General features: G+C 40.2%; 12 protein-coding genes across 12 annotated transcripts; 8 read left to right on the forward strand and 4 right to left on the reverse strand.

The window, feature by feature from the left end:
* Positions 1-400: 400 nt before the first annotated feature.
* Positions 401-3958, forward strand: SAPINGB_P001144 (uncharacterized protein; the record flags this gene model as incomplete). The annotated part of the gene is made up of 1 exon (XM_031995867.1): positions 401-3958. The coding sequence occupies one exon, from the start codon at positions 401-403 to the stop codon at positions 3956-3958; it is 3558 nt and encodes a 1185-aa protein (XP_031851758.1).
* Positions 3959-4189: 231 nt separating this feature from the next.
* On the reverse strand, positions 4190-5554 carry SAPINGB_P001145 (uncharacterized protein; the record flags this gene model as incomplete). Its single annotated transcript, XM_031995868.1, has 1 exon — positions 4190-5554. The coding sequence occupies one exon, from the start codon at positions 5552-5554 to the stop codon at positions 4190-4192; it is 1365 nt and encodes a 454-aa protein (XP_031851759.1).
* A 230-nt stretch (positions 5555-5784) lies between these two features.
* SAPINGB_P001146 (uncharacterized protein) lies at positions 5785-6777 on the reverse strand (the record flags this gene model as incomplete). The annotated part of the gene is made up of 1 exon (XM_031995869.1): positions 5785-6777. The coding sequence occupies one exon, from the start codon at positions 6775-6777 to the stop codon at positions 5785-5787; it is 993 nt and encodes a 330-aa protein (XP_031851760.1).
* A 283-nt stretch (positions 6778-7060) lies between these two features.
* SAPINGB_P001147 (uncharacterized protein) lies at positions 7061-8449 on the forward strand (the record flags this gene model as incomplete). Its single annotated transcript, XM_031995870.1, has 1 exon — positions 7061-8449. One exon carries the CDS (start codon positions 7061-7063, stop codon positions 8447-8449), a length of 1389 nt encoding a protein of 462 aa, XP_031851761.1.
* Positions 8450-9203: 754 nt separating this feature from the next.
* On the forward strand, positions 9204-10745 carry SAPINGB_P001148 (uncharacterized protein; the record flags this gene model as incomplete). Its single annotated transcript, XM_031995871.1, has 1 exon — positions 9204-10745. The coding sequence occupies one exon, from the start codon at positions 9204-9206 to the stop codon at positions 10743-10745; it is 1542 nt and encodes a 513-aa protein (XP_031851762.1).
* Positions 10746-11249: 504 nt separating this feature from the next.
* On the forward strand, positions 11250-11732 carry SAPINGB_P001149 (uncharacterized protein; the record flags this gene model as incomplete). Its single annotated transcript, XM_031995872.1, has 1 exon — positions 11250-11732. The coding sequence occupies one exon, from the start codon at positions 11250-11252 to the stop codon at positions 11730-11732; it is 483 nt and encodes a 160-aa protein (XP_031851763.1).
* A 3587-nt stretch (positions 11733-15319) lies between these two features.
* SAPINGB_P001150 (uncharacterized protein) lies at positions 15320-16858 on the forward strand (the record flags this gene model as incomplete). Its single annotated transcript, XM_031995873.1, has 4 exons — positions 15320-15439; positions 15518-15582; positions 15631-15724; positions 15782-16858. 4 exons carry the CDS (start codon positions 15320-15322, stop codon positions 16856-16858), a joined length of 1356 nt encoding a protein of 451 aa, XP_031851764.1.
* Positions 16859-17499: 641 nt separating this feature from the next.
* On the forward strand, positions 17500-18732 carry SAPINGB_P001151 (uncharacterized protein; the record flags this gene model as incomplete). The annotated part of the gene is made up of 1 exon (XM_031995874.1): positions 17500-18732. The coding sequence occupies one exon, from the start codon at positions 17500-17502 to the stop codon at positions 18730-18732; it is 1233 nt and encodes a 410-aa protein (XP_031851765.1).
* Positions 18733-18772: 40 nt separating this feature from the next.
* On the reverse strand, positions 18773-19171 carry SAPINGB_P001152 (uncharacterized protein; the record flags this gene model as incomplete). Its single annotated transcript, XM_031995875.1, has 1 exon — positions 18773-19171. The coding sequence occupies one exon, from the start codon at positions 19169-19171 to the stop codon at positions 18773-18775; it is 399 nt and encodes a 132-aa protein (XP_031851766.1).
* Positions 19172-20169: 998 nt separating this feature from the next.
* SAPINGB_P001153 (uncharacterized protein) lies at positions 20170-21705 on the forward strand (the record flags this gene model as incomplete). The annotated part of the gene is made up of 1 exon (XM_031995876.1): positions 20170-21705. One exon carries the CDS (start codon positions 20170-20172, stop codon positions 21703-21705), a length of 1536 nt encoding a protein of 511 aa, XP_031851767.1.
* A 492-nt stretch (positions 21706-22197) lies between these two features.
* Positions 22198-23649, reverse strand: SAPINGB_P001154 (uncharacterized protein; the record flags this gene model as incomplete). The annotated part of the gene is made up of 1 exon (XM_031995877.1): positions 22198-23649. The coding sequence occupies one exon, from the start codon at positions 23647-23649 to the stop codon at positions 22198-22200; it is 1452 nt and encodes a 483-aa protein (XP_031851768.1).
* Positions 23650-23920: 271 nt separating this feature from the next.
* Positions 23921-26233, forward strand: SAPINGB_P001155 (uncharacterized protein; the record flags this gene model as incomplete). Its single annotated transcript, XM_031995878.1, has 1 exon — positions 23921-26233. One exon carries the CDS (start codon positions 23921-23923, stop codon positions 26231-26233), a length of 2313 nt encoding a protein of 770 aa, XP_031851769.1.
* Positions 26234-26283: the final 50 nt, after the last annotated feature.

Genomic DNA, 26283 nt, shown 5'->3' on the forward strand with positions numbered 1-26283 from the left:
CATAATACTTACCTAATCATAATATAATAATAATAATACTTTACTGGCCCCTCCTCATTTACAAGCCTAAATAAGCGTTTGTTTAAACAACCAGCCTCCATACAAACGAACTTTCTCTCAGCCTTATTACGGCAATAACCAATTTTTTTTTTTTTTTAAATAAATAAATAAAAAAAAAAAACTTCTTCCTTAAAAAAAAACCCTTCAACAATAACAATCACCATCTCTATATATATATATATATATATATATATATACTTTAGATTCCAAAACTACCCATTAACCCCCCCTTTTTTTTTTAAAAAAAAAAAAAAAAGAAAAAAAATCACACAATCAAAAACTATATACTCTTTCCCCATTAACTATAATCTTCTCTCAAAACCTGCATCCCTCACCTAGTATGATCCCGAGCTGTAGTAAATGTGCTACCTCCAGTAATCCCATGGGCTCTCAAAGCCTGCCCACTTTCATAAACCAACGCGTATCTTCTTCTTCTTTTTCTTTCTTGACCTTTTCTTTATCTCGCAAGCTTTTGCCACTGGCCTTAATACTCTTTTCTCTCATTGCAATCCCATATTCTCATGCTCAGCCGTTACTTTCAGCATCTATCTCGGCTACTTCCCAAGAATTATCTTCCACTACTATCATCCCACCTTCACCAACTTCTTCTCATCAACCAACACCACCACCATCATCATCATCACCACCACCACCAAAAAAAAATGTTCCAACAACTTCCATTATAGATATCCTCTCTCAATCAGCAGAGTTCTCTATCCTCATATCTCACCTCCAGCATCTGGGCTTAGTCCCTCTTATCAACCAGGCTCGCAATATTACCTTTTTGGCCCCATCAAATAATGCCTTCTTAGACATTGACCCTGCATTCATCACACGCGATCGTCTTCTCTATCACATTATTAACACCACTTTCATTGCCTCTGACTTTCTTCAAAATCCTTCAACTCAAACAAATATTCACCCATCTTTTCTTCACTCACAAAATTATCTCAAAAATATTGATGCTGGTGCTCCTCCCATTTCTGTCGAAAAAGTCTCCGATCCTCTTGCAACTATCCCCATCGGTTACCCAGCAATCCCAGTCCTATTCACCAAAGTAGAATCGGACTCGCGTGGTCCTGACCCTTCTTCTTACATTGTTGCCCGGAGCTCCCAAAATTCTTCCGCCGAGCTTGTCGAAACCGATCTCAAGGCTTCAAAGCATCGCGGAGTCGTCCAAGTCATTGACAAACTCCTAGCTCCTCCACCATCAATTTGTGAAACCCTCGCATCTTCCCCAGACCACTCCATCTTTTATTCCCTCTTCCTCCTTGAACACGAATGCTCAGGCCCGGTCTTTAACTCCCCAACTACCCTTCTCGTACCATCCAATTCCGTCTTTCTCGACCAGCTCTCAAACATTGAACTCTTATATCTATCTTCCGACTGGGGCCACGATGACCGCGTTGCTCTCATCAACCGTCACACAATCAACTCGGGCTTAGTTGCATCGGCGCTTATTCCCAAATTGGCTCATAAAACGCCCCTTGATGATCATTCAAGCGCAATTATCAAAGCTGCTGATGGATGTCCTCTTAATATATCCACCTCCATGGTTATCAATGGTTCCTGGGCACCAACTATCGCAGACATTATTGCAAATGACGGCATCGTTCATTTTTACAATGACTTTATCATTGCCCCCACTGGGAACATTCACTCCTTAATCAATTTCACTCCAGAAAAACATCTCCTTGTTCTTGGCGCAGAAACCTTTGTTAAGGAAGTAAAGTTTCGCGGCCTTAGATACCTTATTAATGGTTCTGATCCTCAAGATAAGCAAACCATTTTTGCTCCACGCGATGACTCGGACAGCTCTTTGCTTTTAGGGAAACGTACCTTTATATCTTCAAACCCTGATGTCGTTCTAAAACAACGAGGTGAATTGTCTTCTTCAGACGATGAAGACGACAATACTGTCTTTACCCAATCAATTCCAACCGTCATGTACCATTTTATCCAGGGCCAGCACACCCTCGACATTGACGAAATTATAAACTCAAACTACTTGCTCGTCTCAAAAGCAACCTTCAAACGTCTTGGTTACGGCTTCCAGCGCATCCGCGTCTCCGCAAACGAGGCAGACTCTGAAATTTACCTGAATGGCCACGACTTGGTCACTGACGGACCCTTTATTGTTGGCAACACAACTATATACCTTATTGATGGCAGCCTCGATCCTCCACCTCCAATTGACCTTGCCGTGGGTTCTGTTTTGCAATCTGCCCAATCCGCAACCTATCTTCAGCAACTTGGCTTGTTTGGTCTTCCTGCATCAAATGGGTGGACCATTCTTTTGCCCACCGCAATTGCCTGGAAGTCTATTGGTCTTGTTACTAGGTACTTGGAAACTAACATGACGGCTTTACGTCTTACTCTCGAATCTCTTATTCTGCGTGCCCCATTTTACTCCGACTCGGCCCCCATGAAAACAAAACTATTTGATGGAACTGATGTTGTTGTTTCTTCAACCCCTCCTAGAATCACTCACAATCCTGGATTTTCCACTGACGGAGATGAAGACGATAACCTAATTAAGGACGGTAAAGTGATTAAAAAGAAGAAGAAAAAGGCCCTTAAAAAACATCACCGCAAACAGGGCAAAAAGAAAACTCGCAACGACATGGGCAATTACGCGCCATTGGACCTTTACATTGGTCCAAACCATTATCACGTTGAAACTGCAAATGTCTTGTCTTCATCCGGTGTCATCCATGCCGTTAATGAAATTGTCATTCCTAATCAGGTCCAAGTGTCGTCAACAAATATCTTGGAGTCGGTTGACTCAACTCTCTTCATTGCACTGTTGCAGGCTCGTAACATGTCTCATGTCCTAGACAATAGTAACTCTGAAGAATCTAAATATACCATTCTTGCACCTTCGAACAAGGTCCTCGAGGCAAATAATATTACTGTACATACCCCAGATATTGACGTTTTGCTCCGCATGCATGTGCTACCAGGTAACCCCATCAATGACTTCCTCGATGGCGGAGAAGTCCTCTCCATGCAGGATGATATCCATCTCACAGCAAAGGAAATAGACTCAGGACTTTATCTTGTCAGCATTGTCGAGGGAGATTCGCTCCACGAAATTCGTGTGCTAGATCGAGGCGATACCACTCCCTATGCTTGCTCATCTGACCAACAGCCTTCCGAATGCAAGTCTACCATTCTTTACGTCGACCGCTTCCTTTCCCCTGACTGGATTACCAGACCAATGCCTCCCTTTTCACCGCCTTTCCATTTACGCACGCCCTTTGCCATTCTTCTCGGTGTCGTTTTTGGCGCAATTCTTATCTTTAGTGTCATGTCCGTGGCCCTTCTCTTTTTCCTTAGCCGCCGCCGCCGCTTGCTCAAAAATAATACCGCCTCAGCTTCTTCTTCCTCCATCTTGGGCGCCGATGCCGCCGGCGGCAGCGGGCCCGGTTCACCAACAACCCCAGATAAACGACCCCTCCTCTCCCGCAAATCCTCCGCCGTCTCGTCAAACTCAGTCGGCGGCTCCGGGCGCCGGCATCGCTCGTCGCGACACCATTCTGCAAATAACTCACCGCCAGAAGCTCCCAACGGGTCGTCGTCGTCGGCTGCCCACACCAATGATGAATACACGGGCCCAGTAACCAAGTCCGGGTTCTATGGGTCTCTCGACACATCAGGAATGATGCTGGCTAACGACGACTATGCAAACTTTAAACGTGCTGCTGCCGCTGCTAAACAAACTAACGGAGGAACTTCTAGCAATACAAATACCTTGGGCCGACGGTCCTCTACAATGTCGACGCGCTCGGTGTCATCAATGACATCAGAGCACAGCGTGTCGGAACCAATCCCCACAGGGAAAGTGCTCGGCGGGCGCGAGCACGGAAAGCATTTGAACCTGCCACGCGTGATATAGAATCAAACCAAGGGTGCAATGCAATGTTCCCTTTTCAATTCACTCTCCTCTTCTACGAATTTTGAGAATATCACGTTAGATTGATTATTCTTGATTTTTTTTTTTTGATGCTTTATTTGCCATCCATTTGAATCCCCTCGTTTGATACCCTCTCTTTCGATATAATTATAATTTGTTTTTTTTTTTTTTGCTTTAGATAATAAACAAATAAATAACCTGTGTACACCCTTTTCATTCCTCCACATCTGTTTTTTCCTCATCAATCACAATCATTCCATAATCCTCTCCAACTCCAAGCTCTTCCATCAACGCAATTTCTGCTGCTGTAATCTCCTTACGCACCCCAGCATCCTCTAACATACTTGCCTCATCCCACCGAGCCTCTGGACCTCCAACAAGCCCGGCCGCATCCCCAACCCGCTCATGCAGCACCCGCAGTGCCCGCATGTGTACAGCGTGCCGTGCTGCCAGCTGCCGTAGGTACCCAAGCATCTGCCCAAGCATTTGTGTTTTGCGCGTCTCCGTAGTCTCCCGTGCCGTGTCCGCCGCGAGTTTGCGCGTCTCCAAAGCTTCCCGTAGTACTTGCGTATGCCCTGTAAGTCGTTTTGCGAGCTCTGAGCACGTTTTGCGAAGCGCCATGATCCCAAGAGTTTCTGGCGCGTGATGCTGTTGCTGCTGTTCCTGTTGCTGCAGTTCTAATTCGTGCTTGGATACCACTGTAGAGTAGTCTACAGGCACCAGCAGAGACACAGCGTCTGAAACAGCTGCCGGTTGTTCTGCAAAACTTTCACATGTAGCATCAACATGTTGCGCACCTAAATCATGAATTGCGCCACACGCTACCCTCAGATCCTTGGCTGCCACGCTGCTTGGTGCGTACCCGATTCCTGCACAGATTCTGGTGGCGAGCCTGTACACGGACTCTGGAGATGCGAAATCTTCGGCGAGTGCTGCAAGTATGGCAGCTGCCGCTGAATCTGTGTTTTGAGGGTCCTGCCACAGATCATCTGCGTCGAAATCTTCAAATTCCTGACTGTTATCATCAGTATCATCATTTCCTTTATTGGCAGACTGCGGATCTGAATCTTCTTCGTTTGATTCTTTATCGCTGCTATGTGACTCGCGGCCAACAGAACTGAACTTGCTCTTCACGATGGGTGTTTGTTGTTTTTTGACAGCCCTTGTTTGGTGCTGTTTGACGCGTTTTTTGATTACTGAACCTTCTTTCTGTGCTTTTTCATTTCCCATATCATTGTTCTCTTTATCTGGTGCATATCTCCTGGGAAGGTTCTCATTGATAGTTACACGTTTCCGTTTTGTTGTATTATTTTTTTTTTTTGGAGTCTCCTCTTCGTACTCTTCATCATCAATGTCTTCATCATCACTATCTTCTTCTTCCTCTGATTTCTCTGAAAGCGATTCTTCAAAACTACTAGGTTGATCATAGACTCGAGACTTGTTGCGTACGGGTTGGTAACCCTTGGTAGAAGCTGCTATTGACTTGGCTTTAGATGACGTTGCTGCGGATGAAGCACCTCGTTTTGGTGCGGTATATTGGACCAGAGATAGCCTTGAGGACTTGACTGAACGGGCCATTGCATGTAATTTTTGACGAGAGAAAGAATCAAGAATATAGAATATAGAAAAGAGGGAAGAATAAAAATTAAAAAAAAAATAAATAAATTGGTAGAAAAATTGCTTGGATTAGAAATTTAACCACTATGGACGTTTCATCTCAGTCATATCAAAAATCTCATCTCGGCCTTTCAATAACATCTACACACAGTACATAAAAGAAATAAACTCAAAAAAACTACCTTTCACTTTCACTTTACTTTAAAAGGCTTACGGTAAACTACATAGTTCCCAAGTTCACAACGGGTCGTGCCTGGAATAATTTTGGGTAATAACAGCTCCTCGAGCCCGGGTATTAACGATGCAATGACAAAAACGCCATTTCGATTGTTTTCACTTTGCAGAAGTGGATCGTATCGCCACACCTTAAGTGACTTGACTTCTGAAAACACGCCACAAAAGCTGTTTCGCGTGCTATTAAACAAATTCACATCTTCAAAAATGAACCCCACCTCTCCTGGCTTAACAACTTGTGCAACGTTTGAAAATCCATATACAGATTCCAGCTCCAAGCTCTCAAACGTCACAGGAAGCGTGTTCAAATATACGTAAAAGGAAACTGAAGGTAAAGGTTCTAGGAAAACCAAATGCATCTTAATTTCCTGTTTAGTGGCAGGATGCGTCTGCAAGCACCGACCCAAAAAACGAATCTCTTTCATCCAACCAGGTTCTTCTTCTCCAAAACCATTCATCCTTCCCAATCCACCCCCAATCCCCAGCGTGATGGATTTTAAATTTGGAGTCATATTATTTTTAGTAAGTGACTGCCATGAGACCCCTGGCAAGGTATCAAAATTATTTTCAGCACCCAGTCTTCTAACAGCCTGTATTTTCCATCCCTTTGCAAAGTAAAAGGCCAGATTTGTAATATTTTCAAGCGATGATACGGGTATTTCCTTGAGCGGCCGAAACACTATATGCTCCAAAACCATAGAGTTTAGTGAGAATTTGGTCGGATGGTCTCGGTAATAAAACTTTTGGTATCCGTCATTGTGGATTGCAATGCTTTTGGAAAGGTATCGGTCACAAATGGTATAAAGTCTCGAACAGGTCAAAGCTAAGTTTAACACAGATTGATACGCTTGTACCTCATTGTTGACGTGTTTTGTTTTCTCTGGTGGGTCCAAGAGGTGTTCAATAATGATGGAAATCAATTCCAAAGGTAGCAATTCAAAATTCGGCATGGGTAATTCCGGTTCAGGTGTTTGGGGTTTACACAAGTTTGATGTTGCAAAAAAAATATATATTTATATATATATATATATGCTGCGGTCAGAATATTGACGGTGACCTTGCGTGTTTATATGAAAAAAAAAGCTGGGCAAATAAATTGCTCTTACGTAACATTTACGTAACACATAATTGCGCTGTCACCTTCTTTTTTGCTACACCGCCTCGAGCACCTTCATTTCCTTCCAATATAAAATTCAAACACATTTCACTCTTTTCTACATCACCCACACAAACATGACATCGATCTACCAGCTTTATGCACTCCTAACATCGCATCCGGGATCTTTTTTGGATTACTCTGCTTGGATTGCTCTAAGAGGATACTCTTCAAGTGATACCGGGCCATGCCCCATAAACTCAAAACCCATCACAGAGGGCCTCTGGATAGCACGATATATTTATGATCACGTTACACCTTATCTCCCAGAAACTTATTTCGAGCATGATATCAGGCTGACCTCTTTGAAAAAACAATATGTTGAATCTTTGGATACCAAAGGCTTCAGTAGGCTTATTTACCTTGTAAACCGCCATCTGATTTTAACCTCCACCACTGAGTTTGGCCGCTTTGATAGTAGCATAGCAAACGACCCCTCCACTTCTCAAACATCTAGTGCTGGCACTAAAAACCTTGATCAAATCATTGAATTTGAAAAAGAAATTGATACCCATGAATCTTTAGAACTCTTTTTAATCACCTGCCTGACCACCCACGTCGCATATAACAAAATCACAAGTACTGTCCAAAAAGATAGCGTTTTTGCAGTACAATGGGACGAGGATACGGAAAAACGACTTGTGGAGATGCATAATCGTGTTTTCCCCTCTGACCTCACCTACTCCGCAACTCCCCAGACTTTACCGTTACATGCGGTCGAGGTTGCCGAAGAAGCTGCTGCAGACACGGCAGCAGCTCTGGCATCTGTGGACAATGATGACGAGGAAAGTTCCCCACTTCTCGCTCAAAACGGTGTAGCAAACTCCCATGACGATTACGATGAAGAAAATGACAACCCCCTTTTTCAAAAATCTTTTTATGAACTAGACGTTTTTTCTCGAGTCCCACCTCCAAAGGAAAATTATAAGGCGGGCAAAGACTGGGTTGCACTGGGGTTCCAAGGTGCTAACCCAACCACAGATTTTAGGGCAACCGGTCATCTTGGACTTAAATTTTTTGAAAGCTACTGCTTATCTGACCCAGAGTCTGCTAGAAATGTAATGGCCGAGTCTGGATCGTTCAATGGCGATCTTACAAAAGCATGGTACCCTGTTGCCTTGGTATCTATTCACATGTCTTTATTTATTAGAAAAATCACTGGCGGACGTTTCCTCTATAGAGGCCTGTTGCTCAATCTAGATTTATTGAGCGTCTACGAGCTGATCAAAACATATGCACAAACCCCGCAAGACGTCAACTTGCCAGAACTCATTACGACCATAGAAAAACAAATGTCGGATGCATTAACCAAGCTACACAATAAACTTGTGGAGAAATACCATAAATTCTGGAGAAATGAGGTCAAAAGCGGGGTCGTAAAGAGCCCGCTTGATGTTGATGCAAGTATTATTAGATTCCAGGAATCCATACAGTTTAAATTGTTTGATGGATCTTGGTCACTTTAGTCAAAAAGAAATAAAAATTAATAGTTTTATTTATAAATCAATTGACAATTTTTTTTTTAAAAAAAAGAAAAAAGAAAAAAGAAAAAAGAAATCTTGCTTCTTTTTGTTACATGTATAACAGCCGTATACGCACATTTTTTTCAAAATTCTTCTTTATTTGAAAAATTTCAATAATCATCGGAGATTCCTGAGTATTGAAAATTTGGTTATTTTTATTTTACGTTTTATCAAGAGGGGAGAGAGCTCCTGACCTAATATTTACTTTTTTTTTCTCTGATGTCATGCGATTTAAAACTTTTAAAAGGAGGTGAAGAGTTTACAATGGGCACGCATTATTATGCTTTTATCGGATTTATTGAATAAATCTTCCACACGCAATATTTGCGGATGAATATCTGAAATGGGTCTTCAAGGTTGTGAAAACACGAATAGTTTCTTAACCCCCTCACTCTTTTTTAAAAGTCCTCGCGATCTGTTCCCTAAAAAAAATGAAAATCAAAGTCGATTCCCAATATTACTTACAAATATAAAAAGGTCCAAAATCCCCCATGGGGTTTGAGGAAAAAAAAAGTTTGGCTTTATTTCACACATCAAATCTAGTTCCCTTTTTGACTTATAGTTTCTCTATAGCTTCTCGAATAGTCTGAAATTCGTTTCATTAGGCTCTTTCATTTTGTCGGAATATAAATCTACTTTTAATTCTCTCTCTTTTTAGGAAAAAATGAATAGCAAGTCAAGCTTGACAACTTTCAATATGAGAGAAACCACTAATATCGCCTTGGCCCCCGATCAACCTAGCATTATTCGTGTTGTACTCATTTGCACAGCCATTGCTCTTGGTGGCATTATTTTTGGTTATGATACTGGTTCCATTTCCGGCATGGTCAATATGACCAAGTACATTGAAGCCGTTGGTGACCTGGATAAGACTACAAACACTTATTCAATCCCCACCTGGCGATCCGGCCTTATTGTGGCTGGTGTCAGTATGGGCGGTCTGTTTGGCAGTTTTGGTTTTGGAAAGGTTGCCGACCGTTACGGACGTAAGTGGGCCCTGGTCGGCTGCGCTGCAATCATCAACGTTGCCGTTGTGATTCAAGCTGCAGCTTACCAGTCCTGGCCTGCTGTATTTATCGGTCGCTGCGTTGGTGGTCTTTCCATTGGCGGTCTTTCGGCCATTTGCCCCATGTATCTTAGCGAAACGGCCCCCAGTCATATGAGAGCTCTTTTGGTTTCTATGTTTCAGTTTTTAATCACAGTTGGTATCTTTTTGGGCCAAACTATTTCTCTAGGCTGCTCTTACTGGGATAATTCTAATGGCCAGTTTTTGGTCCCCTTGTTGAGCATTTGCGTTTTTGCAGTTGCAATCATTTGCGCAGTTTCCCTTTTTGTCCCCGAATCTGCACGTTATTTGATTTCCAAAGACCGCGTCGCTGAGGCCCGTCAATCCTTGGCAAAAGTTATGAATATTCCAATTAACGCCGAAATTATTGAACAAGAAATTATAGATGTTCAGCGCGCTGTTGAAGCTGACCGGTCTACCGGTGAATCTACTTGGAGAGAGCTATTTAGCCATGAAAATCGTATTCTTTACCGTGTTGTTCTAGGGGTTGCTATTATGATGCTTCAGCAGCTCAGTGGTGTTAATTACTTTTTCTATTATGGCACGTCTCTTTTCAAAGCTGTCAGCAATATGAATCCTTTTGGTACTTCGATGATTCTTGGTGGTGTCAATGTTGTTGGAACTATATGCTTTTTACCCATAATTTCCAAGTATCCCCGCAGAATAGTTCTCATGATGGGATCTGCCGCCATGTTTGTTGCCTTTATTTTGTTTGCTTGCATTGGAAGTTTTGCTCTCTATGACGATGCAAACAATGTCAAGAGTAGCGTTGGAGGCGGTATGATTGCACTGGCTTGTATTTTCATTGTTGCTTTTGCCGGAACATGGGCACCCGTGTCCTTTGTGGTCATTTCTGAAATGTTTCCGCAACGTATTCGATCAAAAGCCATTAGTCTTGCAGTCGCTTCAAATTGGTTGGTTAATACCGGCATTACTTTTTTGACTCCAACTGCTACTGAGCATATTGGCTACAAGTTTGGTTTTGTCTTTTCCTTCTTCACTTTTATTTCTATCTTTGTCGTTTACTTTTTTGTTTATGAAACTAAAGGCCATACGTTGGAAAATATTGAAGTAATGTTTATGTCTGGTATCAGTGCTCGCCAGTCTTCTTCTTGGGAGCCTCTAGCTGATGATAGCACTGAAATTAAGGATGAATCTTCCTATAACGCTTGATTTAAAGCTGAATATTAAGCATAGCATTATTACCTAATGATTGAATGACTTTGTAAAAAAATTTATAGTTTTAAAAAAATAAAAATAAAAATAAAAGAAATTTAAAAAAAAATAAAAAGAAATTCAAAAGAAAAGATGAAAAAAAAGAATTAGTAGTTAACTTTTGGTTTACGCAATGCTTAGCTCTTTGTGTAAAGTTTTGGATAAAGTTATAGGTAAACCCCATATATGGGTTATATATCTTTTTTCTGTACCACGTGAAAGCTTTTTGAAAAAAACTGTTTGTTTATATTATACTTTACCTAGATAAATTTCCTAAATAGGCAAAAAAAGTGGACTGGAATCCCTACATTTGGTCTGTGACGATATACCTTCAGGAGTTTGTTAAAAATATAAAATCATCAATATCTCTCTTTTACCTTAGTTTTTTCTTTCTTCTCTTTCATTTTTTAAATCAACACCCCTTCCTTATTGAAATCATTTAATCATTTAAATAATATCAAAATGGCAGCCTGCGCAAAAGCTTTTAAAATCACTGAAAATGAATCCATGACTTTATCTGATGTTCTCAAAGGGTTAGCGGCTGCCCAAACAAAAACGGAAAATGATGAAAAGCCTCTTAGCGAAATATTAAAAGATATGCTTTCTGCATTAAAGCAGGCTCTGGCTCTTTCCACCCAAAATCAATCAAGACTCAAAACTCTGAAAGCTAAAGTTATTCGTGAAGATCCTGATAATTTGGAACTTTTAGATGGTCTTGACCACAAGATTGAGGCTGAGAAGGAAAAAATCAATATATACCAAGAAAAAATCAAGTTTATTGAGTCAGAACATAAGAGACTATTTCTCAATGAAATTTTTAAAAGAAGCGATGGAGAAGTTGAGGAAATGAAGGTGGCTAGTCCAAACTCTAGTCCTCGTCTTCAACTCAAAGAAGACATTGAGAAATTGAAGCGAAATGTAATTGACTGCCCCAAGTGCCTTTAAAAAATTATCAAGTCAAAGTTCATTCTAAAAAACAAAAATACAGAATATCCATATTATAAGTAGTATATTAAAATACGAGTTTTTCTGATAATTACTTCTAAACTTGTATCCAGCCGTTTATAGCTAGTTGAGTGTGACGTTTTAACGCTCCGGATCTTTAATTTTTTTTTTTTGAGGGACTCAATCAACCTTTAAAGGTTAGGGTTTATGTCATTGAACAAAGTAAACTTAAATTAATTTTAAATCACAACCACCATCAAGGTTTTTCTCAAAAACCAAAATCTTAACCCAGATAGTTCAATAGCTGAGCAGTTCATACTTTCAGACTACAATGTACCTATTTTTAGTTTTTGAGATAGAATCATTAAATAAAAAGTGACGGTTGTATATTCTGACTAATCATTATCAATTCAAGTCTTTATGTTTAAATTCTAATTTTAATCCTATACTATTTCCAGATATTGGATTTTATATATACAATCTTAAGAATATTTTATAAAAAACTATTAAGTCACCAATATTTTGACAAAAAAATCAATTTTGCTTATAATTGAAAAAAATTAAATACTGCCGTTGCCCAGAATCGAACTGAGGTTTCTTCGGATTCGATCATATTTGAGCCACAACGAAGTGTACTAACCACTATACTACAACGGCGCCTTACTTGAAAAGTTGAAGCTTTAAGACTTTAAAAGTTTGCCCACATTGTTTATAACATTGAGTTTCTTTAAAAATTACTAAAATAAAGGGGAAAGGGCTGGATGGTGTAAAGGGTAACACGTTCGCTCGATAGCGGAAGATACTGGGTTCGATTCCCAGAATACCCCCTTTTCCTGAGGATGTGTACGAGAGTATACACCTAAACTGAAAACCATAGGCTACCCTGGTTACAGGAATGCCGACTCTTCCGTACAGTCTAAATAGCCTGCAGGTGATTGCGGGCCGTATCTCTGGCGGAAGAGATTAAGAAATACATGGGCGTCTGTGAAGATAAGTGGAAATGGGTTGGGAAGGTTTTGGGACCGACAGACTGGTTCTCCCTGTTCCTCGTAAGCTGGCATCAGGGCCCATCTTCCGGGCTACCGGAGACGCACAGAACAGAAACCACCCGTACTAAAAAGGTACAAATGAAAACCGGCAAGTCACATAGTCAGACAATAAAAGGATAGCGCAGATGCTGATGTTATATAGTTCTATAACCCTTGAATAAAAACAAACAAACAAACAATTACTAAAATACAGCGTTGATGAAGACAAGTGGAGATAAGTTGGGAAGGTTTGGTTATTTTTAACTCCCTGTTCCTCGTAAGCTGGCATCAGGACTTATTTTCGGGCTGTTGGAGATGTAATGTTGAAGCCAAAATTAAAAGTTTATTATTAAAATGAAAAGATATATAGTATGGACAAGAAGGATAGCGCAGATGCTGATGTTATATAATTCTATAACCCTTGAATAAAAACAAACAAACAAACAAACAATTACTAAAAATTTTAAACTTAATTAAGTTTAAAAATTTTAGTTAATTAAGTTTAAAAATTTTAGTAATTGTTTGTTTGTTTGTTTGTTTGTTTGTTTAACATTATAATGTTGAATTATAACATTTTTCCTACCATTAAATGAAAATTTAATAAATTTTTTGTAATGAGCTAGCAATTTTATCCCCTCTAATTAAGTCTTAGGTAATTACGACCTAAATTTTTTTTGTTGTACGAATTAAAATGCTTATGAGTATTTATAAAAAAAAGTGAAAATTAAATCAAATAGAGTTTTGGTTTATAGTAAAATCAATTATCGTTTAATTCTGGGGTGTGTGTTTGAACTCAACTTTTGGATATTTAAAAAATTTAGATTACAATATATATAATGAAAAAGGTATATTCTGGAAGACAAACTTTCAAAATTAAAAAAAAAAAAGGGTAATTGATTATGGCTTAAATTCCTTTATAACCTTTTGAACATAAACAAATTTGTTTGGTTATTTAAATAAACAGGTTTTATTTTAAAAAACAGCAAAAAAATATTATACCCCAGCTTATCAGATACAAAAAGATCTAAAACTATTAAAATCGAGCATTGCTTACATGAGCTGTGATCACTAAAATAAACCAAGCCTTAATAAATTAAGGACTTCCATCTAATAAAATCAGATCTTCTTATAAAAATATAATCATCTGATATATCAAATGCTTATCGCTCAAACTTCAAAGGTTTTGAAAATATTAAACTATCTAATAGAAATTTACCATTTTTAAGGCTCTTGTTAAAAATAGTGGTAAAAATTATAAGAGTGCATGAATAACAAAGAAAAATAATCAATGAATAATTTGGTTTTACAAAAAAATGTTATTAATAATAAGTATAGTTAAGAATGGATTAGATCAAACTATATATATACCAGAAATGTGTATGAAGGATTTTTCAAGAAAACCTACAATTTTCAATGACTATTTCCAAGAAAAGAAAAAAAAATCATGACTTCATGTTTTTTTTTCAAAGAATCCCAAATCTCGAAAAAAAAATAAATATAAGGAAATTTTTGGTTTTTTCATTAATAGTGACTCTGGTTGCGCTGAAACACATCTATATGATGATGTATATTCATGCTATATGTGTTGATTAACTGGCGAGAATTAATGAAAACAAATAAAAATTCAGTAATTTTATATTTTAGTTTTTAGAAAAAATAGAGGAAATAATAAATCAAATCAGTAATCAATTTAAAAGGTTTGTTGCACTCACAAGCTGGTACAAGGCTGGTAAATAAAGAGGTTAAATTTTTATTCGATTTATCAAATCTACTTATTTACTTTTAATCTGTTTATTTGCATATTAACTGATATCAGTTATTATCAAAGCAAATTATAATAATAATAGCAAAAAAAAGTATTTTTATTTTTATTAGTTGCTTTATTGCCCCTGTTTAAGAAATTTCAATATAAAAAATATTGATATTTCTTTTCTTAAAAAAGTACAACAAAAAGAAGCTTGACACAGACAGGAATCGAACCTGCAGCCTTTGGATTTGGAATCCAATGCTCTACCATTGAGCCACTGCATCAACAACTTAAAAAAACTTTTATTATTATTTTATTTATAATAGTTAAAGGTTAATATTTCAATTTTTAATATATTTTTTTTATTAATGCTATTTATTTTTAACAGAATTTTTTAATTAAATAAGTTATTTTAAATAAAAAGAGTCTTAATTGTTGATAAATTCATTATTTTGCGGCCTTTGGCCTCCTAATTTAATATGGTCACGTGGTCGAAAATGTTAAGCTTACGTTTGACTGTGAAAGTCCTCCTCCCACCGTTCAATTATTTCCCGACACACTAAAAATATTCTACTTCTACGCGAAACTTGAAATCCAAAGTTTCAACTACCTTATAGTTTTTAACATTCAAGCAACCAACATTGATAAAGATATTGTTCAGCGATTTTTGAATTAATATCATTTGTTTTTTTTTTTTTAAAAAAAAAAAAGATTCCTTTTTTTTAGAGAGAGAGAGGATTTATTTTACATATTCCCTTTCAAACTATTTGCCACAGTTACATTTAATCTGTATTCCCTTTAACAACTTCATCATGTCTGAACGAAAACCTTTTACCGTTAAAGAACTTACAGAGGAAGCGAGACATTTTGTCTTCGATTCACGGCTTTCTTTAGCACGTTGGATCAACGTTTGTAAATCGCTTTTACAACAGGTATGCATTTTTTTTTTTTGTTTTTCAGCGCGACTTTAGTAAATGTTAGGTTACTAACGAGGTGTGGGGTGTATCTAGGCCGATGTTTATTATTATGAGCATGATTTTGAACAAGCTTATGTTTTATATTCACGGTTTACATTGTAAGTGTAACAAGATTGTTGTTTGGATTGATAACTGACTGTTTGTAGAATAGTTTTGGAGTATCTCCCAGATCACAAGGAAATGGAAAAGAGTCACATAACCCGACAAAATAAAGCAAAAGTCAAATTACTCAAAATAGATGTAAGTATATTATGATTATGATTATGATTCTGAGATGGAATAAGCTAACTTATATAGACTATGAGTGCTCTTGACAAGATGGAAGAAATTAAGCCAATCATTGAACAACGCGTTGCTGCATGGGACTACGAACAAAAGGAAAGGGCTCGATTGATACAGTATGAACGAGAAGCTCAGATAAATCATTATCAAAAACAATATCGAGAAGCTCAGCGACGCCAGTCCCAAGGAATAACTGATCGAGAGTATGAAAAATTGCTTTTTGATATTCAAAAACTTCAAGCTCCTGGGAGCAGTAGTACCAAGTCGTCATCGAGTGCCGTATCGACATCACCATCAAATTCAATCACTTATCCGTCAACTCAATATGAGCATGCAGTCCCTATTAAGGGGACTATGGAGACTCTAATACCTTCGAAGCCCCCGCCATTACCTCCATTACCGCTTTCAGAGCCTATAAAACCATTAACACCAGCCAATACACTTGTTGAAGAATCTGCACCATCAAGTAGCCCTTCAAGCACCGACAAATCTAAAGCAGTGTTACACAGAATTCGTGCAACGACCGAAGGCGGTGAGCCGTTGAGGTCGGTGTTTCTGCCTACGAGTCTCCGACCTGATTTTCTGCGGGTTGCTCAGACAAATACCGATTCTAAGCTAGAGACGTGCGGAATGCTTTGCGGCAAGCTGAGCTTGAATGCGTTTTTCATCACACACTTAGTGATACCACACCAGGAATCCACCCCAGACACTTGTGCAACGATCCACGAGGAAATTTTGTTTGATTATTTGGATACCAATGATTTGATTCTGCTTGGATGGATCCACACACACCCGACCCAGTCGTGCTTCATGTCGTCTGTTGACCTGCACACACAGAGCTCATATCAGTTGATGCTCAAGGAATCGATTGCGATTGTGTGTGCACCGACGCAAACGCCGTCTTGGGATATTTACCGACTAACAGATCCTAATGGCACAAGCATTATTCGACGGTGCCCAAAGTCATCGTTCCACCCACATCCTGAGCCCAACATTTATAAATCGACAATGCGTCATGGTCATGTGGTTATGGGGAAAGATCTTCCTTATAAGCTTGTTGATTTGAGAAGCATCAAGCCTTCAGATGATTAGAGTTATTAGAAAGTAAGAGGAATAGTTTCCGCGGCTATTTTTTTTTTAAAAAAGAAAATTTAATAAAAGAGAAAGAAAAAGAGTTAGTACTTTGATTTAGTGTACTATACTTGAAAATGTTTTAGAAACTCGGATCAGTGTCAGGAGATTTTTTTTTTTTTGGGGGGGGGGGGGTTGGAAAGAAAGGCCCCAATCACAGATTAATTCAGTGTAATTTATAAAAGTTCATCAGTCAAAATATGAAATTCTGGCTACAGGGACCAAGATTAGCCACAATCTAATTTTTCTGTTGTGCCAAACCCAACGGCTTTTTTTGTATTCGGACATTGCGTTGGTGGGGAATGCAATTACGCAATAAAATGTTGTACATCACATACCTGTCTCGCCAACTCCGAACGCAATCGCGTTATGGCTCGGAGTCCTATCTGAGTTTGATGGAGGTTTTTTTTTTACTTTTTAATCTTTGAGTTTTTTTTTTTTTGTAAATACGAGGAGCCACAGTTTCTGGCTTTGGGTTTTAGTATAAATATCAAGTGAAAATCGTTAATTTTCATAAAATCTTGTGTCAATTCAATTCAATTCATAATCGTACCCCATTTAATATATCATCTTCTTATATCTTTAAAAAAATAATTCTAAAAATGCCTTCTCTTGACGATCTCCGTTTCGAAGAGTTTGATCCCAAGTACTTCCCTGAAGTCAAGCACATTCCTGGACCTTCTCCTTATGCCCACACTCCCACTGAGGGTCCTTCATACATTAAGCCCGAAGATAGAAAAGCACCCTTGGTTGCCTCTGGAGTTTGGGAAAAGGAATACGGCAAGTACTCGAAAGATATCACCCCTCTTCTCGGTGTTGTTTATCCTGAGGATATCCAAGTTGCAGACTTTGTTGATGTTTTAAAGAACCCTGAAGCCTCTGAGGAGGATAAGGAGCGCGTGCGCAACATTATTCGGGACATTGCCATTCAGATTTCTCGCAAGGGTGTTGTGGTCTTCCGAAACCAGCACAAACTGACTGTTCAAAAGCAGAAGGATTTTACTAATAACCTGGGTATTTTGACTGGCCGCCCTGAACAAAACGGTCTGCATATCCACCCTCGCGCTCCCTCTGGTGGGCTTATTGGTGAAGACGGTTTAATTGATCCCAAAGTCTTTTACGTTTCTTCAACAGTTGATCGCCGCCAGCACGAGTTGTACAAGTCCAGACCTCTATTTGCTTCCTATGGTTGGCACTCTGATATTACTTTCGAGCCTGTTCCTGCAGATTACTCTGCTCTGAAGATTGTCGAACAACCCGAGGAAGGTTCCGGTGGTGCTACCTTGTTTGCTAACGGTTATGCACTTTACGAACGCTTTTCCAAGCCATACCAAGAGTTCTTGGAAGGCCTTACTGGCAGATACTCACAGCCTGTTTTTAGCGGTCTTGCTAAGAGCAACAACTTCCAGCTTTACAGCGAGCCTCGTGGTGCCCCAGAAAACGTTGGTGATAGCCTTGAAAGCACACACCCAATTGTGCGAACTAACCCAGTCACTGGCTGGAAAAGTATCTATGCTGTGGGCAACCATTTCCAACAGATCAATGAGCTGACGCCTATTGAGAGTCAACGAGTAAAGGATTTCATCAATGACACACTGGTGAACTCTCACGACTTGCAGGTGCGTATTGATTGGGTAGGCACCAATGATATTGCCTTCTTTGACAACCGTTCGACATATCATACAGCCACATTTGATTATCTGGGGACCAGAAGGGGTATCCGGACCATTAGTGTTGGTGAGCGTCCTTATTTTGATAAGAACAGTGGTGTTCAGAGTGATGCTATTTACAAGGAGATTGAGGAGAAGATTGGAAAAATTGATTTGAGAAAGTAAATAGGGTTTTGAGTTTTTCTTTTAATTAATACATTTTATTTTATTGTTTAAGAACGTCTTCAATAAGTGGGATCTTAGTTCCTAGCCACAGGGCATGTTGAGTGTGATCAATCAATCCACCTCTTTCAGTGTGCGGGTGGATAAGTACGGACAGATTGCCGTGGTTCCATTGATACCATGGGACAATTCGCGAAAAGAGTTCTGGAGACTTGAAATCGCACTCCCACATTGCTGTGATGTGAGGGCCAATGGCTTTATCCCACATGCGGTAGACATTGAGTTCGCCGGCGGCAATTTCTTTGGCAAAGTCCTTTTGGAGCTTTTCGCGAAGCTCAAAGGCTTCTTGCCGCGAGGGCTCGTGGCCAACGTTGTAGTAGGTGTGGATATCGTATGACTTGATGTAGTCGTTAAATGGAGGTCCTGGGGCGCTTTTGCTCATTATGAAATATTAATGAAAAAGTTGATAAAAAAAAGTAAAGTAAAGTAAAGTAAAGTAAAGTAAAGAAAAGTAAAGTAAAGAAAAAAAAAAAAAAGACGGAAAGAAATGAGAAATCCAAGGCTTTAAATAGGACCTGGCAAGACGTGCTTAGTGGTGATTTATAATGGCAGTAGGCGGTTAACTTTTTGGACGGCTTGAGCAATTAGTAAGAAACACTTTAGATACAACAAGATTACAAAGAGGAGGTATGAGTAAGAATTGGTGATGGGTTAGGGTTATGTGATTTCTCAGCCGTTTAAAATGCTACCAATCTTAAAAATAAATCTTACAAATCTTAGAAATCACTGCTCAATTATTGATTTTGACAAAGGGCAGGTCGTGTAAATGAAAGAATTGCACGATTTCCTATATTGTTGAATTGAAATTATTATAAACTTATTTTTTTTTTTACTTAATACCCTAATAGTACCAAGTTTACTATTTTAAAACAATCTTAAATCTCATGCCGAAGACATGGCCTAGTCTGATGATCTTAACCAAGACATTCAAACTTGAAAACGTTGTTTTTTTTTTATTTATTTATTATTATTTTTTTATTTTCAAAATCATACCCCTCCTCTTTGTTGATTGCTTCTACGGACCAACTATTGCTCCAATATGATTTTTTTTTCAAAATAGGGAAACCAAAACTAATGGCAAACCAGTTCCGAATTTCATGTGAAGTTTAATGAGTCTTTTGGTTGTAGTGTATTACTTACTTCCCCCCCTAATAAACTCGGCTCTAGATGATCTTTAATTACCTTGTCTGGGAGTTTCAACGCTCGGCTCTTGGAATCACTTTCTTTATTTTAAAAAAAAAATTCATATGAAATACTTTTGAATCATGCATTTTCTCTTCTGTTTTTTTTTCTCCCCCGCAGAATTAACTTTAATTCATTTTGTATATAAATACCTCTGGAAGGTCCTTTATTTTCTCTCCAAGAACATATCTAACAACCATGACCCTCTTGTCCATATTTCTGGGTGCGCTGGGCGCATTTTTTCTTTATCCATACCTTGTTCACATGTGGTACCTTTTGCAAGCTCGCCGGCATGGGCTATCGACGCCACGAGTAATTTGGTCTTTTCCATTTGGAATCCCACAATTTGTGCAGATTCTTAGAGCTGCCCAAAACCACCGCATGAACCGGCGCACACTCGATGTGTCATTGGCTTTGCCCACAATGACGGGACGTAGCCAACTTATGGGATCCTTTTTCGTCATGACCATGGACCCGGAAAACATCAAGGCCGTACTGGCAACACAGTTCAAGGACTTTGGACACGCACGCAGATACAAGTACTTTTTCCCGTTGTTGGGAGATGGAGCATTTACTCTTGACGGACCAGGCTGGCAACACACAAGAGCCATGCTACGTCCACAGTTTACTCGGGAGCAAATCTCACACGTTCACATTATTGAGGATCATTTGCAAAAGATTATTCAGATTTACAGAAACAACAACAAAGAAGGGTACTTGGATATCCAGCCCTTTTTTTACAAGTTGACTCTGGACTCAGCGACTGAGTTTTTGTTTGGCGAGTCCACTGACCTCTTGTCTGGAGGTAACCGTAAGCTGGTCAATGCGCTTGAGTTTGAAGACGCGTTTAATAATGCACAAGAGGTTTTGCGTAACCGCAGTTTGGCACAAAATTTTTACTGGCTTGTAAATTCAGCAAATTTCCGCAAGTGGTGCCAAGTGTGTCAAACTTTTACCAGCTCTTATGTTAACTTGGCTCTTTTGCGTACACAAAACTACAATGGCGAAAAAAATGAAAAGGCCGAAAAGGGCGAGAAATACATTTTTTTGGACGAACTTGCAAAGGAAACCCGTAACCCTATTCTGCTGCGAGACCAGGCACTCAACATTTTAGTTGCAGGCCGTGACACTACAGCCTCACTCCTCTCTTGGGTGTTTCTAATGTTGGCAAGACACCCAGATGTTTTTGAACAATTACGAAGTGTTATCCTGGAGCATTTTGGCGACGGGAGAGATTTGAGCAAGGTGACATTTGAGACTCTTAAGCGGTGCGATTATCTACGTTATGTCATCAATGAAACACTTCGCTTGTACCCTACTGTGCCTAACAACTTCAGGTACGCTCTCAAGGATACGTCACTGCCACGAGGGGGAGGTCCGGACGAGTCTGAGCCCATTTTTATCCCCAAGGGCCACATGATTATGTACTCTGCCTACGTGTTGCACCGACACCCCAAGTTGTGGGGTCCCGATAGCGGTGAGTTCAAGCCTATGCGATGGGCCAATCGTAAAAGCACTCACCCGTGGGATTACCTTCCATTTAATGGTGGTCCACGGATTTGTCTTGGGCAGCAATTTGCCTTGACTGAAGTGTCGTATACAATTGTACGAATGCTTCAGAATTTCAAGGGCATTGATGCTGCTCCAAGTGCGCTTATTGGCGAGCCCAAAGAGAATTCTAGTTTGACGTTATCAGTAGCTGATGGCGTTCCAATTAGGTTAATTCCTGTTTGAAGTTAGTTTTAATTTTTTAAAAAAAATAAGAAAAAAAATTTAAAGTGGACTCCCAAAGTACAGAGTATTTTAAAAACATCAGTGTAACTATGACTATAAAATAAAACGTCAATGCGAAACGACCCCAATCAAAACGAAAGGAAAGCCTAAAATGACTCGCTCCAAAATAAATGAAATTATCCTCATCTGAACACTGTCCTGGGAAAACCACTGTAGAAGGTTATAAGGACTTACCATTTGGGTTGTTGTTGTTGTTGTTGATATTTTGCAGAAAAAAAGAAAGAAATAAAATTTTTTCCTAGGTTAAAAAAAAATGGTGGGAAAGTCTTCCTATTTATAGGTGAAAAAAAATTTTTTTTTTCCCAGTCTTCTTTATAAGCCCCTCTGTGGGTGACCTTAGCAAGCCCTAGCCCTGATCCAGTGGGTCAACTCTGAGATTCTCTATTATTAGTCTATAATGTATATAAAATCAAACAAATCAAACAAATCATTTCAAGCCACCGCCAGCTTCTCCAAATCCTCCGCCAGTTCAGTGATTTTTTTCTTTTCCGCTTTTTCTTCTTCTTCTTCTTTTCCTTCCTCTTCTATTATCTCCTGGCTCTCGCGTTCCAAAAACTCCTCACGCCAGGGGAACTCTCTGTGCTCTCCAAAGCCTGGCTCCTTTGGTCGTCGTAAATCCAACCGTGAATCGAACCACGCCAACAGCTCGGCCATGTTGTGGGTATCATTCATAATTTTTTTCTGGCGCTTGGTCACAGAGCCCTCAAGCATTTCGGAAAAGTGATGCTGTGCAACACGGAACGGTAACCCGTAAGCAGTTACTAGGTCCCAAAACCGTTCAACGGTGGCCCACGGCGTCACGTTCTTAAGGTCTGTGCTTAGAACAGGCAGCCCATCAACTAATAGCTGGGACTCTGTGGGGATAACAGCATTAAGAACCAGTTGTTTTTGTGATAGTTGGGTTTGAGATCCTTGGGGATCATTTGTATGACGACCAAAGGGGAACTTGGTAATATTGGATTGACTTAATCTGCGTGCTGGCTTCCGTAAATCCTTGTTTTGGGGCTGCTGATACCATAGCGTCCGGCGCTTGTAGCTTGCCAAATCAAACATGGCAGGGTTGGCGAGAATCCCGCGTACCGCCATGACACCGTCACATCCAGTGACATCGGCTATGTAAAGAGCATCCTCGACGCTAAACGCATCACCGTTGGCCACCACGGGGACGCTTACGCTTTGTTTGACGAGTTTGATGGCCTCAAAATCGGCGGGTTGTGACGAGCGCGTAGTTTTCTGTCGCCCATGGACGGTGATAAAATCTGCACCTGCAGCTTCAGCTTTGCATGCCATGGCGACGGTATCTTTGAGATCTTTGTGGATACGAATTTTGACTTCAACACAAAACCCAGGGCCAAACTCAGCTTTAACGGCGGCCACCATTTCTGCAACAAGATCAGGTTTGGTCATGAGTGCGGCACCAATGCCCTCACGGACTTGATCCTTAATGGGACACCCACAGTTGAGTCCGATTCCGTCAACATATGGGCGAATAAGCTGGACTGCGCGCACAAGGTCCTTGGGGTTGTTTGCGCCAAACTGTGCAATGACTGGCGCGTCGGCCGCGTTTGTGCTAAAGTCCGAGTCACGCGCAAAGGGGTGGCGCACAAACTCACGAGCAAGAATCATAGGTGTGTAGACAATGTCGGCATTATGATGGCGCACAATTTCGCGAAATGGGAGCTTGGAGTAGCGCACCATGGGTCCACAGATAAAGGCTGGTCGACGGCGACTGGTGGTGGTAGATGCTGGATCGAGGTAGGGCTGGGCCGCGATGCGCTGGATCACGGAGACCGGGTGGTTTTCCGGGTTGCGCGAGGCGATTTTGAGGTGTTCCGGAGGCAGAATGACTTCGGTAAGTGTGAGATTTTGCGGTCGGTCGGTCATGATTGTTTTGAAGAACTTGCACAAGGACATGGCCGAGAGGAAAGGCAGATATGATTTTTTAAAAAAAAAAAAAAAAAAAAAAAAAAATTTTGAAATAAAAATACAAAAAATTTTTTTTCAAACATTAACTGGAAATAGCAACCATAAAATGTGAATTTCCAAAATGAGATAAAAAAATTTTTTTTTTTTTTTTTTTTTTTTCAATCGTGGATTTTTCATTTTTTATCAACCACACTATTGATTCTTTAATCAATAAATAAATAAATACAATATGACTGAGGAAACACACATACTTCCAGAGGCCAAGCGTCAGAAAACAGAGGCTGCTATTCCAGAGCGCGTCAAAGGCGTGACTCCTATCAAGCCTGAGTATCTTATTGTACGGGACATTACAACTTCAGCACCAGAACCTGCTTCTGCCACTTCTTTTGATGATGATGCCGAGGGTGGTGGTGTTGCCGAACGCGCCGAAAGCAGCGGTCAATCAGGTGATGCTGGGAAAAACCGACGAGAGCGTAAGGCAAAGCGCAAAGAGACACGGGGTCAGAACAAGGGCCGACGAATGGTACAGGCTAAGGATACGGTCAAGTTTTGTGATGCTGTTAACACGCGACTTGTCAAGTATTTTGCGGAGCGTGATTCTAGCGCACCTGAAGATGAAGTTCCTCCTGTTGAGTGCGTGTATGGTGACTCGTGCCGGTTTGAGCATGACGCAGCAACGTATCTCAAGGCCAAGCCTGAGGACTTGCCAGGAGTGTGCCCTGTGTATGCAGCCATTGGATATTGTCCATCAGGGTTGAGATGCCGTTGGTTGCATTCGCACTATATTGTTCGAGAGGGCCGATCGATGGGTGAGTTAAAGGTGGACAAGGCCAAGTACGAGAAGTCTGTGAAGGAGGATTACGAGGTAAATCGGGTGCCTGCTGCGACACTGAACTTGCTGCAACGCAAGAAGTTTGATTTTCCATTGAGTGATCAGTACATTAAGTATTTGGATGGACGAGTTGCATTTAACCGCAGGATGCACACCAAGGATGTTCCTGAGGAGCCTAAGAAAGAGTCTAAGGAAGAACCTAAGGAAGAATCTAAGGAAGAATCTAAGGAAGAATCTAAGGAAGAATCTAAGGAAGAATCTAAGGAAGAATCTAAGGAAGAATCTAAGGAAGAATCTAAGGAAGAATCTAAGGAAGAATCTAAGGAAGAATCTAAGGAAGAATCTAAGGAAGAATCTAAGGAAGAATCTAAGGAAGAATCTAAGGAAGAATCTAAGGATACGGAAGTTTCGGACGCTCCCAAGAATTCCACCGAAACTTCCACAGAAGCTTCCACGGAAAGCGGAAAGAAGACGGCAGTGGAAGACAACCGGGCCACATACATTGATCCTCCTTTCCAACCTGCGGAAAAGCGACGCATTAATTTGGACCGCAAGTATATTGTTTCACCACTAACAACTGTGGGCAATCTACCATACCGGCGGCTGATGAAGACGCTTGGTGCGGATGTGACATATGGCGAGATGGCACTTGCATTGCCAATTGTGATGGGTCAAAAGTCTGAGTGGGCATTGCCACGCGCACACTCTTCAGAAATTGGTAAGTTTGGTGTGCAAATCACGGCAGCTAAACATTGGCAGGCTATTAAGGCAGCCGAGGCTATTTCTAAACTAAGTGCTCCTGGAGCACTTCAGGAACTTAACCTTAATTGTGGATGTCCAATTGACCTAGTTTATCGATCTGGGGCTGGAAGTGCGTTAATGGATAACCCAAGCAGATTGGTACGTATTTTAGAAGGTATGAATGCTGTGTCTGGAGAAATTCCAGTTACAGTTAAGATTCGTACGGGCACTAGAGATGACCGTTCAACTGCAGTGGGGCTAGTTCCAAGATTGGTTTCAGAAGGTCAGGTAGCAGCAATTACGATTCATGGACGATCGCGCGCTCAACGATACACGAAGCTAGCAGATTGGGGGTATATTGGGGAGGTTGCATCGACGGTGCGACAATTGCGAGAAGAAACTTTGGATGAAAAGGGAGGTCGATATGTGAAGCCATGGGTGATTGGTAATGGTGATGTTTATTCTTGGGAAGACTGGTATAATGCAGTTGATTGTGAGGATGAAAATAAGCGGGTAGATAGTGTGATGGTTGCTCGAGGTGCACTTATTAAACCATGGATTTTTGAAGAGATTGAAGCTAAGCAGCATTTGGACAAATCTGGGACTCAGAGATTGGAATTATTACAAAAATATGCTGAGTTTGGGTTGGAGCATTGGGGTAGTGATGAGTATGGAGTGAATTTGACTCGCAGATATATGTGTGAGTTTTTGTCTTTTACTCACCGGTATGTACCTGTGGGAATTTTAGCACATTTGCCTCCACGGATTAATGACCGACCACCACCATGGCAAGGTCGAGATGAGGTGGAGACATTGCTTGGATCTTCTGATTACCGGGACTGGATCAAGTTGACTGAAATGTATTTGGGGCCTGCTGGTCAAGGGTTTGATTTTACACCCAAGCACAAGAGTAATGCATATTCTAACAGTAACACTGGATGTCAACCAGAAGATGCCATTAATGGTTAGGATTTGAAAATTTTTATTTTATTTTATATTATATTTTATTTTATTTTATA

The sequence above is a fragment of the Magnusiomyces paraingens genome, assembly GCF_902498895.1.
Source record: "Magnusiomyces paraingens strain CBS 517.90 genome assembly, contig: contig1, whole genome shotgun sequence".
Taxonomy (NCBI): domain Eukaryota; kingdom Fungi; phylum Ascomycota; class Dipodascomycetes; order Dipodascales; family Dipodascaceae; genus Magnusiomyces; species Magnusiomyces paraingens.